The sequence below is a fragment of the Xenopus laevis genome, chromosome 8S (assembly GCF_017654675.1).
Source record: "Xenopus laevis strain J_2021 chromosome 8S, Xenopus_laevis_v10.1, whole genome shotgun sequence".
Taxonomy (NCBI): Eukaryota; Metazoa; Chordata; class Amphibia; order Anura; family Pipidae; genus Xenopus; species Xenopus laevis.
This window is the reverse complement of record NC_054386.1, coordinates 672262-688595: the sequence shown is the minus strand read 5'-3', so window position 1 is coordinate 688595 and position 16334 is coordinate 672262. Positions and strand designations below refer to the sequence as shown.

Below are 16334 nucleotides of genomic sequence, written 5' to 3'. Positions count from 1 at the left end.
AGGGGCTACTTTATTTACTATATATATATATATACATATATATATATATATATATATTTTTTTTTGTTTTTGAAGGGAACTAAATGACTCTGTCACTAAACACCTCCTCATTGTACAACAATCACAAGTCTAAAGGGATTCTAAGCGCCAATCATCAAGTTCCCTCACATACCTCCCAACTGTCCCTTTTTACTTCCAAAATGTTGGGAGGTATGCCCTCAAGTGAGCACAATAACATGTTTGCGTTCCAAACAATACCGGAAGTCATTGGAAGAAAATAATTATGAGCGCGAGGCTTGAGTGACATGAAAAGCCCCGCCCTCTGATGACGTACCCGTGGCCGCCTACAATGTCCAGTTCATGTTGTTTTTGAGGTGTTTCCGAGGTGCTGCCGGATGTTAAGGTTTGAATTTGTGGCAAGTTTAAAAACAGCGATTGAGGAAAGTAAGTTGAAGGGACCGGAAGCAGCTGAACGGGACCGAGTGTTGAACCGCAAGTTGACACTGAGGAAGTGAGATCTTACCGCACTCTGACGCCTCAGGTATTGTACGTGTGTGTTTATATATAAGAGGCTTGTGTCTCCTCTCCTGCTCTATAATCTCCTCTTTACAACCCTATCTGTGTGTATTTATATAAAGTATTTAGAATCTACGGGCAAACCAGTCCTTAGAGTCTGTGTGTTTGATACAAATCATGTAAAGGGGAAATAACTCGGTATCAGAGTCAGTCCATCAGAGTCAGTCCATCAGAGTCAGTCCATCATCAGAGGGTTCCTCTGAGCATTTCTAAATTTTCCTTTCTTGTGTCACACTGGAGTCTCCCCTTGGAAACCTTCTGCATTGGTTTCACTTGCCCCCCCCCCCCATTGCCCATTGCTTGGAATCACTTTGCCACATTTACATTTAAAACCAGCCAAATGCTATAAAAAAAAAAACCCAAAAAGTAGCCAAAAAACACTTTAAAAGTAGCCCAAAAATGTGTCGACTGAACATGACAAGAGCAGTTAGAAGTCGATGACTATAATTCTATTTGTGTGATTATCTGCAGGCTCTAATACTGACCTGTTGGGACTGATACGCAGGGTTGCCGCATTTACATTTCAAGAACAACCAAAGACTATCAAAAAATTTGCCAAAAAGTAGCCAACAGCCATTTTAAAAGTAGCCCAAATATAGCCAGATTTGTATACTGAAAACTAAAATAAAGATGCAGACTGCGCACACACACAGTTACAGTCTGTTAGTTGCCCATGTATCCGGTGCAGCAGGACATATCGGCCCAATCAAGTGCTCAGTAGCCCCTCTGCTCCTTACTTGCCCAGCGATAGCCACACTGAGTCCTGCCTGCATCAAGCCCTGGACCTTGTTAAAGTGTCTCTACACACCATGTTCATGCATTACAGTGCCTGGAGGAATCCGCTGTGTCCCTTACATTACAATACTAAACACACACACTTCAGATCACCTCACGGCCTGCCCACTAAGTCTCCCTATACAACTGTCACACAAACTCTGACCCAACCCCAAATCCCCTTTTCTGCTCCGATGCAAGTCATTCAAATGAAAAAAAAAATGAAGGGGGTTTTGATAGTCCAAACCCGCAGCAACTTCCAAACATCTCTATCTGATGCACCACTACATAGATTCTAATCAAGCGTAAGGGGTGAAGTCCGACCTTTTACTTTGATAGTGAAATGCCTCTTCGTTATAACATCCATTTCTCAGGGATATACGACTGTAACTGTGCCAGTACATGTAGCAACCATACAAAGCCTGTGCTGATTGTTCATTGGCTTAAATTAAATGTGAGCTTAAAGGGATCCTGTCATGGGGAAAAAAAAAATTTTTTCAAAATGAATCAGTTAATAGTGCTGCTCCAGCAGAATTCTGCACTGAAATCCATTTCTCAAAAGAGCAAACAGATTTTTTTTATATTTAATTTTAAAATCTGACATGGGGCTAGACATTTTGTCAGTTTCCCAGCTGCCCCCCGGGCATGTGACTTGTGCCTGCACTTTAGGAGACAAATGCTTTCTGGCAGGCTGCTGTTTTTCCTTCTCAATGTAACTGAATGTGTCTCAGTGGGACCTGGATTTTACTATTGAGTGCTGTTCTTAGATCTACCAGGCAGCTGTTATCTTGTGTTAGGGAGCTGCTATTTGGTTACCTTCCCATTGTTCTGTTGTTTGGCTGCTGGGGGGGGAGAAAGAGAGGGGGTGGTATCATTCCAACTTGCAGTACAGCAGTAAAGAGAGATTGAAGTTTATCAGAGCACAAGTCACATGACTTGGGGCAGCTGGGAAATTGACAATATGTCTAGCCCCATGTCAGATTTCAAAATTGAATATAAAAAAAATATCAGTTTGCTCTTTTGAGAAATGGATTTCAGTGCAGAATTCTGCTGGAGCAGCACTATTAACTGATTCATTTTCAAAAAATTTTTTTCCCATGACAGTTTCCCTTTAAACCTACCAAAGTGCTATGTTAGCCTATAGGGACCTTCTACAACCATTTTTTAAGTCTTTACACATCGAATAAAAATCGTTCGATCGATCGCTGAAATCCTTCGAATCGACATTTTTGATACTTAATTGTCATCTGTTTTTATAGCAGCAGCAAACAAGCAGCTCTATACAAATACAGCTCTGGTATTACAAATTTGGGGATTTATATTGGCAAACAAGGACGTTATGTAACATGCTTAGAATGTTTGATTTTTTCCATTAGGTATCTCAAACCTGAGCTGCAAGAATGAGTCGGATCAGGCTGCAGTCCTCAAATAAACTGCGTAAGTACGATGCACATATTCCCATGCTCTGCTCCAGAGGCTGAATAGATTTAGCACATTTAAATCTCCATTGCGTCCTACTCTTTTTGTTTAATTTTAGTGCAGTTCTGAATGTATGCATAAAGCAGAGCATCAGTGTTCTTTTGAAATCCCTGAATACTTCAGAAGTATATGTAAACCAAATGAATGCTGTTGTCGCTCCTCTTTAGCCTGCATGTTTTGTGGCCTTTCGGATGACTGTACTGAAAGGTTTGGGGAGAAAAAGACCTACCCTGAACATGACTTGACCCTGCACTACTATTGTTTGGTGAGTTGGGAAAACAAACATTTGCAGCTTAATTGCCATATGGAACATTTTTCTATTTATACAAGGCCTGTTTTTACGACATATTTATAGAGTAGGACTTGTATACTCTTCCTTCTAGAACAACCAATTTTGAATCAAATCACTTTACCCTAAAGCTGGCCATAGACTTGCAGAAATATCCTTTTGTCTGAGGGTGCAATCTCCCGACCTACAACTAACCATTCAGATAAAATAAAGTAGTAAAAAAAAAACAAATCAGACAATGTTCTGGCCATTAATTCACAGACAGCAATCTTGTGAAAGTTTAGTCTGACAAATAGTGGTGACAGTCGCCCATTGATATGGTCAGATAGGCAATGCATGCAGAGATATTATCAGATGAACTTCTAAACCCAATAATATGCCTGTTGGGCCTGGTGGACTCCTTACTACCCAAGACAGTCTCCAGATCACTTATCGGAGCTCTGTTGTTCTACGCAAAGAAAGCTGTGGCCCTACACTGGATGGGTCTCTCACCCCCTACTCTTGGCAGATGATAAAGCTGTTAAACTCTCAACTGGAACTTTATAGACTTACATACTTGGCCAGAGGATGCCCACAAATGTTCCAGAAAATATGGAACCCATGGCTGGAATCTCCAGCAACAGTCACCTAGAAAACTTCATGCACTCTCCACCCATTACTCCACCTCCTTCCTCCCTCCTTTTTAATTCACTCCTTGTTCAAATAAAATCAATAAAAAGTTGCCTATTAAAAAAAAAAAAAAAAAAAAAAAACCTGATGCACTTCACTACTTATTGTAATTTCGTATAAGGCTGGCTAACAGTTGCCACATTCTGTGGAAAATATAGTAAATGGTTTTACAAATGTTACTATTTGCCCGCTACACAATTTGCTCACTACAAAGTGATTATTTCACTGCTAATATTTCATGCATTACGTCTCTTATCATGACACAATGAAAATACATTTTTTTTATCATGTGCTGTTTTTTCAGCTGCTATCCAGTGGTATCTGGCAAAGAGGAAAAGAGAATGAAGAAATTTATGGGTTTCTTGTTTGTGACATTAAGAAAGAGATTAACCGAGCAAAGAAGCTGGTAAGAGCCCAGTTCATATTATTTAATAAAATCTTTCTGCCTTCTCATAACTAAGTCTACATTTGTTCAAGTTTATTTTCTCTGACTTAGTATTTCTCTAAAACACTTAGGGGCCCATTTATTAACAAATGAATTGCAGTTTGTTTTCCACAAATCTCGAAAAACTCATGGTTTTATTTCTTAAAAGCTCGGAATATTTGAAATTTAAGTGGGGAAAAAAAAAACCTTTTTAGTACCAAAGTTCGCCAAGTCCATGGAAACCACACTGATCTTATTGGACTGTTTTAATCAAATCAGACTTTGAGGATTCAGATAAAAACTTGCAGTTTGAGGTATTCCCATTTAATAGCGCACAATTTTTGTATCCGCATCTTTTTATGCGCCAACAAAATGAAGGCAACGGGCAAATGAGTGCACCACTTTACACATATAGTGGGCCATTTATCTGTGATACTACATTTTCGAGGCCAGGATATACAAACCTGATGTATTTCTCTATAGAGTCCTTGAGCAAATTGTGATGAATAAAACTCAGAATTCCTTCCAGGAGTTCAGTGGAAGTCGTTGTTTTGCAAATCTTGGCTGCCTGTTCCTGGTCATTCCTTTTGTGATTTAGTCATCTGCCATACATTTCAGGAAGCTGGTTTATGATCTGTTAGTATATAGTTCATTCTTTTGTTTGCTTTGCTAGATGTGCGGTCTATGTAAAAATCGAGGAGCTTCCATTGGCTGCGTGTTCCCAAAGTGTAGACGTAGTTTCCACTACCCTTGTGGTGTGAAGAAAGAGTGTATTTTCCAGTTCACCGGCAGCTTCAGGTAAAGACTTTCACTACAGCATGGGTTTGCTCTGGGCTGCAGAGGCCTTTAAGGAGAACTAAACCACCTTTTTAATAAAATCCCCTACCCTCCATAGTCCATCCTTCCTGTTCCTCCTCCCCACCCCCCCGCACAGGCATTAACACAAGTAAATACCCCTAAGGCAGTAGTTACCCCTTGTTGCAGAGTCAGCGGAGCTCACGGAGGCCATCTTTAGCCGCTTCGGTCATCTCAGTAAGGAAGCTCCGTATTGGCGCATGTGCAGTGGTTCACTACAACTACACCTGCACTGAAAGTGACAAAGATTACCGAAGTGGCTTAAGATGTGCTGACTCGGCAACAAGGGGTAACTACTGGCTTAGGGGTAATTACCTGTGTAAGCTCCTATGCGGGCGGAGTGGGGACTAAGCATGATATGGGGTAGGGGTTTTTATTAGAAAGGGGGTTTAGTTCTCCTTTAAAGGACAAGGAAAGCCTCTTATAGATATTAGGTTAGTGGACAGGCATGCCTGAAGTGTGCTCTGCAGTGCTGTACAATCTTTTTTCTCTGTAACCGTTTAACTTTTGAAACCTCTGCACATCTACTGGATCACGATCAAGACCAGGATTTTGCACAGTTTCTCTATAAGAAAGCGGTTCATGCACAGTAGGTGCACTAGGGGGCAATTCATTTTTAATGCATACAGAAGAGCAGCAAATAAATAAATAAATAATGAATGTAAATGACAAAATCGCTTAGAATAGCCTCCTCATCAATTTTACATTCACTTATTTTAAAGATTTACTTATCCTTTAAAGAAATATAACCAGGCCAAACTAATATCGAATCAAACTAACTCTGATCCTGTATAGATCATACTGCTGGGAACATCGACCTGTCCAGAAGATTGTCTCATCACAAGCAGACAGTTCTCCTTGCACCATATGCCTTGAACATATAAGCAATGTCCCTTCTTACAATGTTCTGCATGGCCCCTGCTGTAAAACGTCCTGGTTTCACAGAAACTGCCTGCAGGTAACGATTCATTTAAATAAAAATCATTACAATCAATAATATTGACTTTTTAGAAATAGTGCCAACATTTTAAAAAGTTGTGGCATTGATTGTATGATGTAAATTTTTTTTTTTTTTTTTTTTTTTTTTTTTTTTTGGTGTTACTGGCCTTTTAATGTAAAAAAAAAAAAGCTATAAAGTCTGCCATTTTAGTTACCAGAGCATCTGCCTTTTTGGCTCCATTCCTTTATTAGAGTCTGCTGGGAGTGTGCACTAAATGGTTATTGGTCTGAGTCCCCATTGGTCCATATCATTGTTATATGTTATACATAGGAAAACCTACCCCAAAATTAATATTCAGGCTGATCACACTACAGGGGTCCAGTCCCACTGTTTGGGAGCCCGTGGCAGTGTCGAACTGGCCCACCCGGATACCAGGAAAACTCCCGGTGGGCCCTTTTACTTGTAAACATTTAGCCTATACATGATCATTCCCTATTTCTTAATCGGGAAAAAATGAGTAGTAATGGAAGAATAAGGTAAGTAGCTATAATAAGACTATAAAGTGGTTGAGTGAGGAGGCCCCCGGCACCCCAGTCAAACACTGGTCCATGGGCTGTGGATTTGTGAACCTATTTGCTACAGGAATGAGAAAATAAAGCTGCCTGTTGTATGGTAGATAAAACCAGCTGCACCTGTAAAATGCATAAAGGTTTGATCTTATCTCCATATACTGGGTGATCATTTTTAAAGTCAGTCCATCGCAGTGTTTTAAAAGCATCCAAAACGCCCACACTCACAACTTTAGGCCACTGCAGAGAGGCAAACCCCCTCATTTCTAAACCTAGTATTAGTATTTAAAGGATACTAACACATTACAGGCATGGGATCAGTTATCCAGAAACTCGTTATCCAGAAAGCTCAATTAGGGAAACTTATGGAAGTCTCCCATAGACTCCATTTTATCCAAGTAATCCAATTTTTAAAAAACAATTATTTCCTTTTTTTCTGTAATGATAAAACAATAGCTTGTACTTGATCCCAACTAAGATATAATTAATCCTCATTGGAGGCAAAACCAGCCTGTTGGGTTTATTTAATGTTTACATGACTTTCTAGTAGACTTAAGGTAATGACAGAAAGATCCATACAAATCATTGCTATGCCATTTCCCAGTTTTGGTCAATTTCCTCTTTTCTGCCTCCTGACTTTCTAATTACTCTTTAGCATGTCTGGCCATGAATTGCAAGTTTTTTTTTCCCCTTTTACATATAAAAACATGCTTTTGTCCACTAATGTACCATCTCTTCTTGTTCACTTGCAGCGTCAAGCTCTGAGTGCTGGATTGTTTTTTTTCCGCTGCACAGTGTGCAACAATAGGGATAAGTTTCAAAAGGAGATGCTGCGTATGGGGATCCATATTCCAGAGAGGTAATTGTTCTGATCCTCCTGTAACTGTTTTCAGAGGGTAATTTTTCAACCTATATACTGAAATTTTATGGAAAACCCACTCCATTCCTCCCTTCGTTGTCAGCTAATTTAAACAAGTAAAATCATTTAAAAAAGAAATATTAGGCCCCTCCAGACAGCCAGCAGCTTATTGGCCTGTAAGCCTGGTTTGTTGTACATTAATATAACTTGCAATAAATAATTAAATGATGATGACCCAGTTTTATAACCACACAGACTTCATTTGTATTGACTTCAGTCTACTTCATGTCAGTTTGATGTATTTTATGTATCTCTTTTTCACAGGGATGCATCATGGGAGCTTGAGGAAAATGCTTTTCAGGAACTTTTGGTACGATACCAGCGCTGCGATGCCAAGAAATGTGTATGTCGTGGTGGCCGGGAGTATAATGATCCAGAAAGGTTGAGCAGCTTTTACACACAGTTTAAGTTTTAATTCCTTCATTTTACAGAAAGTATATCAATATATATTGTGTATCAAATCCTTTTCTGTTATTGGTCCTTTCTCCTCATCCAAGCCTGCTTCAAATAAATAGTTGATGACAGTCTATGCTACCAAAGGATATCACAGCTAGTTAAAAGGAGTGTCGTCACCTTTAAAGGAAACTTTAACACCAAAAAATAAGTGTTTTAAAGTAAATAAATTGTAGTGTACTATTGCCCTGCATTGCGAAAAGTAAAGTGTATGCTTTAGAAAGACTATTATAGTCTATATAGATAGGCTGCTGATAGCCATGAAGACTGAATAATGACAGCCATTAAAGCTGAATAAAGGAAAAAAGGCACAGGTTACTAAGCAGATAACAAATAAGCTCTGTAATAAAGTAGAATGGCGTTCTACAGAGTATCTGTTATCTGCTATGTAACCTATGCCTCGAATGGCTGCACCCTATGGCTACACAGCAGCTTGTTCATATAAACTATAGTAGTACTTATCTGTTATCTACTGTGTATCCTGTGCTTGAATGGCTGCCCCCATGGCTACACAGCAGCTTGTTTATATAAACTATAGTAGTACTTATCTGTTATCTACTGTGTATCCTGTGCTTGAATGGCTGCCTCCATGGCTACACAGCAGCTTGTTTATATAAACTATAGTAGTACTTATCTGTTATCTACTGTGTATCCTGTGCTTGAATGGCTGCCCCCATGGCTACACAGCAGCTTGTTCATATAAACTATAGTAGTACTTATCTGTTATCTACTGTGTATCCTGTGCTTGAATGGCTGCCCCCATGGCTACACAGCAGCTTGTTTATATAAACTATAGTAGTACTTATCTGTTATCTACTTTGTATCCTGTTCTTGAATGGCTGCCCCCATGGCTAAACAGTAGCTTGTTTATATAAACTATAGTAGTACTTCTAAAGTGAACACACCAGTTGTCCCAGTGCAGGGAAACAACTCCTCACTTATTTGTATTTCTTTAAAGCGCTTTAAATTGTTTTGTGTAACTGTTCTTTTAAAGGGGATGTTCACCTTTGAGTTAACTTTTAATATGATGTAGAAAGTGATATTCTGAAACAATTTGCAATTGGTTTTCATTTCTTTTTATTTAAGATTTCTGAGTTCCACTCTTCAGGATGGAACTGCTTTCTGGCAGGCTGTTGTTTCTCCTATTCAATGTAACTGAATGTGTCTCAGTGGGACCTGGATTTTACTATTGAGTGTTGTTCTTAGATCTACCAGGCAGCTGTTATCTTGTGTTAGGGAGCTGTTATCTGGTTACCTTCCCATTGTTCTGTTGTTAGGCTTCTGGGGGGAAAGGGAGGGGGTGATATCAGTCCAACTTGCAGTACAGCAGTAAAGAGAGACTGAAGTTTATCAGAATACAAGTCACATGACTGGGGGCAGCTGGGAAACTGACAATATGTCTAGCCCCATGTCGGATTTTAAAATTAAATATAACAAAATCTGTTTGCTCTTTTAAAAAACAGATTTCAGTGCAGAATTCTGCTGGAGCAGCACTATTAACTGATGTGTTTTGAATAAAAAATGTTTCCCATGACGGTATCCCTTTAGAAGGGTTGCTAACAATTGGATCCAACAATTACAGCTAGACTTTATGCCAAAAATATAACCCACAACCTTGTGTAGAGGTTAACTGATCTGCAAAATGTTTTTTCTTGCAGTAAGTGGGAAATAGTTTGCTGTCAGTGTTGCGGGTCCAGTGGAACACACAGGGCATGCTCCTCTATTCAAAAACTTGAGCCCAGCTGGGAGTGTCCAGACTGCAGCGGCATTGTAAGCACACCAGGTAAATTTCACTTTATGGATCATCTCCTACATGCACGCATTTTGATGGCTTAAAAGGAACCAGCTAACATTTACAGGTTGTTGTATAGATTAACACAATTTGTACAAGTTATGGTAAAAATCACACTAATAATGTGGGCGCCGTTTCTCTGTCACTTTCATGAAGCCTGTGCAACATGAGGAGACCCTGCCTCATATGACTTTGGCTGCCGTATTCCCTCTGATCTACCAAAATATATCACAAGTGTCTGAGCAGGAACCACTTAACACAATAGTCTGACCCTGGCCCTTGAGAAGCTTTACAGCTAATGGAACATGCAGTCTTATATGAGAGAACAGCAAGCACAGATTAATGTATTTACCTGTGAAACATTTGCTTTTTATTTAAATAGGGAAGAGATCACGTCCTGCATCGTTGGCTCAATCTGATCAACTTGGATGTCTGGGTTTTGGAATAGAGTCCTCTCCTAAATGCCCAAGGCTGTCCACAACCCCTGAGGACAAGGTACTCCTCAGGTAGGGGATTATTAGTGAAATGACTGGATGCATTTACTAAGGTGCCTTTGTAAACCAAAAGTATCCAAACTTGTGCTCATCCAACTTCACATAGGTAGCTCATATGGGTAAAGGTCAAGTTAAAGGGATACTGTCATGGGAAAAAAATGTTTTTTCAAAATGAATCAGTTAATAGTGGTGCTCCAGCAGAATTCTGCACTGAAATCCATTTTTCAAAAGAGCAAACAGATTTTTTTATATTCAATTTTGAAATCTGACATGGGGCTAGACATATTGTCAATTTCCCAGCTGCCCCAAGTCATGTGACTTGTGGCTGCACTTTAGGAGAGAAATGCTTTCTGGCAGGCTGCTGTTTTTCCTTCTCAATGTAACTGAATGTGTCTCAGTGGGACCTGGATTTTACTATTGAGTGTTGTTCTTAGATCTACCAGGCAGCTGTTATCTTGTGTTAGGGAGCTGCTATCTGGTTACCTTCCCATTGTTCTTTTGTTTGGCTGCTGGGGGGGGGGGAGAAGGGAGGGGGGTGATATCACTCCAACTTGCAGTACAGCAGTAAAGAGTGATTGAAGTTTATCAGAGCACAAGTCACATGACTTGGGGCAGCTGGGAAATTGACAATATGTCTAGCCCCATGTCCGATTTCAAAATTGAATATAAAAAATCTGTTTGCTCTTTTGAGAAATGGATTTCAGTGCCGACTTCTGCTGGAGCAGCACTATTAACTGATTCATTTTGAAAAAAATGTTTTTTCCCATGACAGTATCTCTTTAACGAGTCAAGTTCTCCCCCTTCCTCTCAGCACACGCACATTCTGTTCAGTGCAAGTGATGTTCCACTGGCATGTGCCAAATCCAGAGTATTTTATCAGACTGGCAGATGTTGAAGCTTGTTGCTACTGCAAAAGGTGGCTAAACAATATTTTAAATCCTAGAAATGTAAATGTAAATTAGAGTATGGTTAGAGATTCATGCTCTCATGACTATATATTGTGCTGTTTGTTTCAGACATATACCTACTCAAGAGAGGACGATTTTGGACATACTGCATAATCTCAGGCTTCAGATAAACACTGATTCTGTCTGTACAATGCTGATTCAAAGAGAAACTCTCTGGGAAAGCTCCATCGAATGTTTTCAAAACAGCAAATTTTGCCCTTCTGGCACACTGCGGGTGAAGTTTACAAAGCACAAGTTCCGAAAAGAGTGCAAGCAGTCAAATGGGTCTTTATCGGAGTATTTTGGTTTGCTGCTGAATGCTATTCGGAGCTCTCCGCTGCTAGAGGGGTCTGAGCACAAGAATATAGCTTTGAATTTTGAAGGTGAGCGAATAGCATAATAATATGAGGTTAAACTAAGTTTATAAAGTTGGACTGCATATTGTTGTAAGAAGTTGCCTGTATGGCATGAAAGTTGGTGTGAGTGTTCAAACAGGGTTTTTAAGCAGATACGTTTATTAGAGGGGATAACTGGTTTTCTTCAGATTTACTTTCCTGTAGTTTGTTGCTCTTGGTTAATCAGTATTTTTTTTAAACAGTTTAATTGGGGGGAGGGGGTGTTTGCATGTGTGTGACCGTTTCCAAACAGTATTCCTTCCTTCCTTCCTTCTGTATTTAAACCAGGCTCATACCAGAACCTTTGGTCTTTCACTGACAGCACTGCAGGACAAGCTGTATTATGAAGCTGGAAGAATGGTGGCATTGGCTTTGATCCATGGAGGACCTGCTCCTGGTTTCTTCTCTCAGACTCTCTTTCGTTGCCTCCTTTATGACCCCCAGCTTGTGCTCCCTTCTGTAGAAGATGTGGCAGATCCCAATGTTGTTCAAGCTATTCTTACGGTAAACAAACTGAAATCCAATCACAGCTTGTTTAACCATCTTTGCTCATCAGTTCTGCATGTTTCGGTGTTTGTTTTAGATCATCGATTAATGGTTTAGCATATTTTCAGTTTTAACTCAATGCTATAATGAGACCAACTGCATCAAATTTAGTGTAAAGGTAGTCAGAAATAACAGGATGATTGGAAGGGGAATGATATTTGACATTGATAACTTTTTATCATTCTATTAATTTCCTTTCTTGTTTTAGTCTCCTTTAAAGGAGAAGTAACCCCTTGCTACTAAAATCCCCACCTTTAGCAAAGGTACCACCTAGGCTGGGGGGGAGCAGGGAGGGGGGGGTCTATGTAGGGTAGGGGATTTTAGTAGCAGGGGTTTGTTTCTCCTTTAAAACCATTGCTAGGGTTGAGTGGACCCTAGCAACAGAGAGCTTCTGCTATTCAACATAGAAGTTGCTGAACCAAAACCTTTATTCAAAAACTACAAAAAAAATGAAGACCCGTTTCAAACTTGCTCCAAATGTTGTCTTCATTATGCCAAAAGTTAATTTAAGTGAGATCTACCACTTAAGGTGGCCATACACACACAAATATTGTCATAGGATATTCAGTGTGTGTATGATGGGAGACAAGCAGACAGATATTGGCAGAAGACTTGGATATCGGTCGGCCCAAAATTTTGATCTGGAGCCTTTGAAGGGAACTGAATATCGGCCATTGTTCGTGCGGAATCGTCAGATACAAGTCAAATTCAATTTTTTTTCTACCTGTATATCTGACAATTCAGCTCTACACGTGTGTATTGAAACGAACGATCATGTTTTCCAGGAAAGATCTTAATTGTTACGTCTATGGCCACCTTTAGTTTGGACAACCCTTCCTTAAGAAAACATATCAAAGGCAAACAATGACCCTGTATATGGACATTATAATAATGAAATTATGTAAATGAAGATGCTTAAACTTAAAAATGTTGAAATATGCAAAACTTTTTGACCTGTATATCTGACCATTCAGCTCTACACTTGTGTATTGAATCAAACAATCTTTCTTGGAAACCTCTTTTCCAGGGCAACTTTTCAAAGATCTGTATGATAATCCAGTGTTTAAAGCTGTCCATCATAATTAATTACCATGGTTACTGTGTAGAGCATGTTTTTATTTTTCTTCGCTTTAGTTATGGGGCAAAATAACAATGTATATATATTTTTTTTTATTGGTTTCTCCACACCATAGATCCAGTCTTGCCAGAGGCTTGGAATGCTGAAATCTGCAGTTGACCATTACTTTGACTACTTGCAGAAGACTGGTAGTCTGTGTCTGGTGCAAACTGTCAGGGACAGGGATCTCCTAGTCAAGCAATTGCTGTCCTATCATGTCATCCGTAGGGTACAACAACCACTAGAAAGGTAAAGCTATTGAACCAAACCAGCCCTCACAATCCTGCTCCTCTACTACTCTGTGTAGCTAATGGATACTCCACAATGAGCCTTCAAACGGAACAGCCATAGATTGGGCAGCCCTTCTTTGGAGGCAAATATTCCCTACCAAATTTAGGTATTTCTGATAATGTAGAAGTGTAAAACAATAAACATGCTGTGATGTTATTTGTTTGTCAATAAGAAGTGTGTAATATGTGTTTGCTCAGCTGTCCTTCATTTCATTCTCTTTCAGCTTTAAACAAGGTTTAATGACTCTGGGGGTGCTAGAGAAGATTCAGGCTCACCCCACGTTATTTTGGAGTGCCCTGGTCTTGGGACCAGAGAAACTAACTGCAAAAGCCATGGCTGACCTGTTCACTGTGACATATACAGGCCTCAGTGCAAAGCAGCAGAGTGACGCTCTAGGATTCTGGGTAGATTATCTGGAAGACACAGAAGGTTAGATTTGGGGGGTGGTTAATCTTAAACAATTTCTGTACCAGATGGACATTCTTATTTGATTTCCTTGTTGTTCACTCAGATGGCTGAAAAGTCTATAGGATAAATATCTTAGGTAAAGGGGGGGGGGGAAGGGGAACTGGAACTATCTCGAAAATGAAAATTCAATATACGCTTCCTCATACTGAAATAAGATACTTTCTAAATACTATCTATTAAAAATTCTGCATTGTTTCTGAAATAATCACGTTTATCTTCACTATTTCTCTCAGGATTTATTCTCTCTTCATGCATTTCAGAAATTGTACAGAGTTTTTAATTGATTATATTTAGAAAACTTCTTATTTCAGTTTGCTGAAGCTTATATTGAATTTTCATTTTCACGATCGTAGTAAATTAATCCTTAGGAATGCAGATGTGATCTATCCCAAGAAATTATTTGTGGTAGCCAATGTTCTTTCTATATAACTACAAGGTTTGTCCTCATTATGGTTTGTACAATATATTTAAATCTGAGTTTTTTCTCTTTAGTTTCTACATATTAAAGGGGTGGTTCACCTTTCAGGTAGCTACTTTGCAATTGGTTTGCATTATTTGTTATACTTTTTGAGTTATTTGCCTTTTTCTTCTGATCCTTTCCAGCTTTCAAATGGGGTTCACTGACCCCATCTAAAAACAAATGCTCTGTAAGACTGCAGATTTATTGTTATTGCTTCTTTTTATTACTCCTCTTTCTGTTTGGGTCCTCGCCTATTCATATTCCAGTGTCTTATTCGAATCAGTGCATGGTTGCCTGGGTAATTTGGACCCTAGTAACCAGATTGCTGAAATTGCAAACTGGAGAACTGCTGAATAAAAATCTTAACTCAAAAACCACAAATCATAAAAAAACAATTGCAAATTGTCTCAGAATATCACTAACTACATTATACTAAAAGTTAATAACCCCTTTAACCATTTTAAAAGAAATATGGTCCCGATATAATTAGTTAATTTCCTTCTGTAAACTTTTTGAGGCCATAAATGATGCCTATAAGACATTGTTTCATGTTATATGATGGTTGTTCGTTCATTGAAGGTAAATCAAACCATATTGCTTTCTGTGTCTGTATTGCCTCTTAACATAAGTTTGATTTTCTTGCAGAAGGGACAACTGCAAGTTCCTTGGAGGATATTCTGAACTTTGCAACAGGTTTGCCTTCCATTCCACCAGCAGGTTTTGATCCATGGCCGTCTGTCCGGTTCCGAAATAAAGCCAGTCTTAAAGCGCGCAAAAACATTCACTGTCTGGAATTACCCGTCTGCTCCAGCTATTCGGATTTCACCGATAACATGAACAAGGCAATATGTAAAGTTCTGTGCAAAGCATAGCTGCATGTTTGGCCTTTTACTTTTGAGGTTTTTCATTGTATTTTTTCATAGCCTTGCTTGGAGAATAAATGCCTGTGACTTGCCCTATGGCCTGTTTTTGGGACTAGAAAGGCCAGACTCTTCGGGGCCTCTACACCAGCAGTATTTTTTGCCAGATTAAAAAAGTTGGAACTGTGCAATTTTATAAATCTTTTCCTGCATTACTGAGATGGGGCAGCTGAACCAAGTACTTCTACAGGAGATTTTTTTTTTTTTTCTTTCATTTCTGTTTTTATTCAGAGGTGTCTTGCTTTCATCTCTCTTCAGCCTCATCAAACTGTAAATCATTGACTTATCAGGATACAGAAAGATTATTCTCAACAAATTGGGATTTCCAGAAAAACATGATTCAGGTGTTCATGTTCGCAAAGGGAACCCCATACAGTGTTTACCTTTCACATTTTAAGAAGGAATAATGCAGTAATTTGTTTTAGTGTTTTTAATACATTGTTGAAATCTGTTTTGCTGTGCATTGAAGATCCTTCCTACTTAAGAGGTTGAAAGAAAATCTCTTGGGGAAGTCTTGCAACAGTGCCATTTAGTAAACTGTTACCCCTGTCTTGGGCCAGACCATTGGAAACTGTGGGAGGAGGCACACTAATGATTTAAGATATCAATCTGAGTGAACAGATTGGCTTTGTAATAGATTTATATGTTCTGTGTTTTGTTATTTTTGCCAAGTTAATGTTTGGGTCTAGGACACATAGTTGCCTTAGAAATATTTAATTGTCTTATGTGCATGCTACAGTACATTGATACTGTATAAACTGCCCCTGATTTTGATTTCAGGTGCGTGTTAAGTTTATTAAAGGGACACTGTCATGGGAAAAAACATTTTTTTCAAAATGAATCAGTTAATAGAGCTGATCCAGCAGAATTCTGCACTGAAATCCATTTCTCAAAAGAACAAACAGATTTTTTTATATTCAATTTTGAAATCTGACATGGGGCTAGACATTTTGTCAA

General features: G+C 39.0%; 1 protein-coding gene across 6 annotated transcripts; it reads left to right on the top strand.

The window, feature by feature from the left end:
• Positions 1–328: 328 nt before the first annotated feature.
• On the top strand, positions 329–16070 carry g2e3.S (G2/M-phase specific E3 ubiquitin protein ligase S homeolog). Of its 6 annotated transcripts, none has more exons than XM_018232188.2 (15): positions 332–541; positions 2727–2787; positions 2997–3094; positions 4092–4193; positions 4885–5009; positions 5862–6024; positions 7328–7434; positions 7759–7875; positions 9606–9730; positions 10122–10245; positions 11250–11563; positions 11898–12079; positions 13315–13487; positions 13753–13958; positions 15103–16070. In XM_018232188.2, exons 2-15 carry the CDS (start codon positions 2751–2753, stop codon positions 15327–15329), a joined length of 2100 nt encoding a protein of 699 aa, XP_018087677.1. In that variant the 5' UTR covers positions 332–541; positions 2727–2750; the 3' UTR covers positions 15330–16070. The 6 variants fall into 6 exon arrangements, 5 of the variants coding, with proteins under 5 accessions (XP_041430742.1, XP_018087677.1, XP_041430741.1 ...); XM_041574807.1 differs by having other exon boundaries at positions 2888–3094; XM_018232189.2 differs by having other exon boundaries at positions 332–546.
• Positions 16071–16334: the final 264 nt, after the last annotated feature.

Excerpts from the sequence above, each read along its gene's own strand:
- g2e3.S (XM_041574807.1), top strand. The coding sequence starts at position 2,903 with ATGCATAAAGCAGAGCATCAGTGTTCTTTTGAAATCCCTGAATACTTC. Across the intron at positions 3,095-4,091 it reads CCCTGCACTACTATTGTTTG|CTGCTATCCAGTGGTATCTG; the intron begins GTGAGTTGGGAA and ends CTGTTTTTTCAG. Across the intron at positions 5,010-5,861 it reads CAGTTCACCGGCAGCTTCAG|ATCATACTGCTGGGAACATC; the intron begins GTAAAGACTTTC and ends GATCCTGTATAG.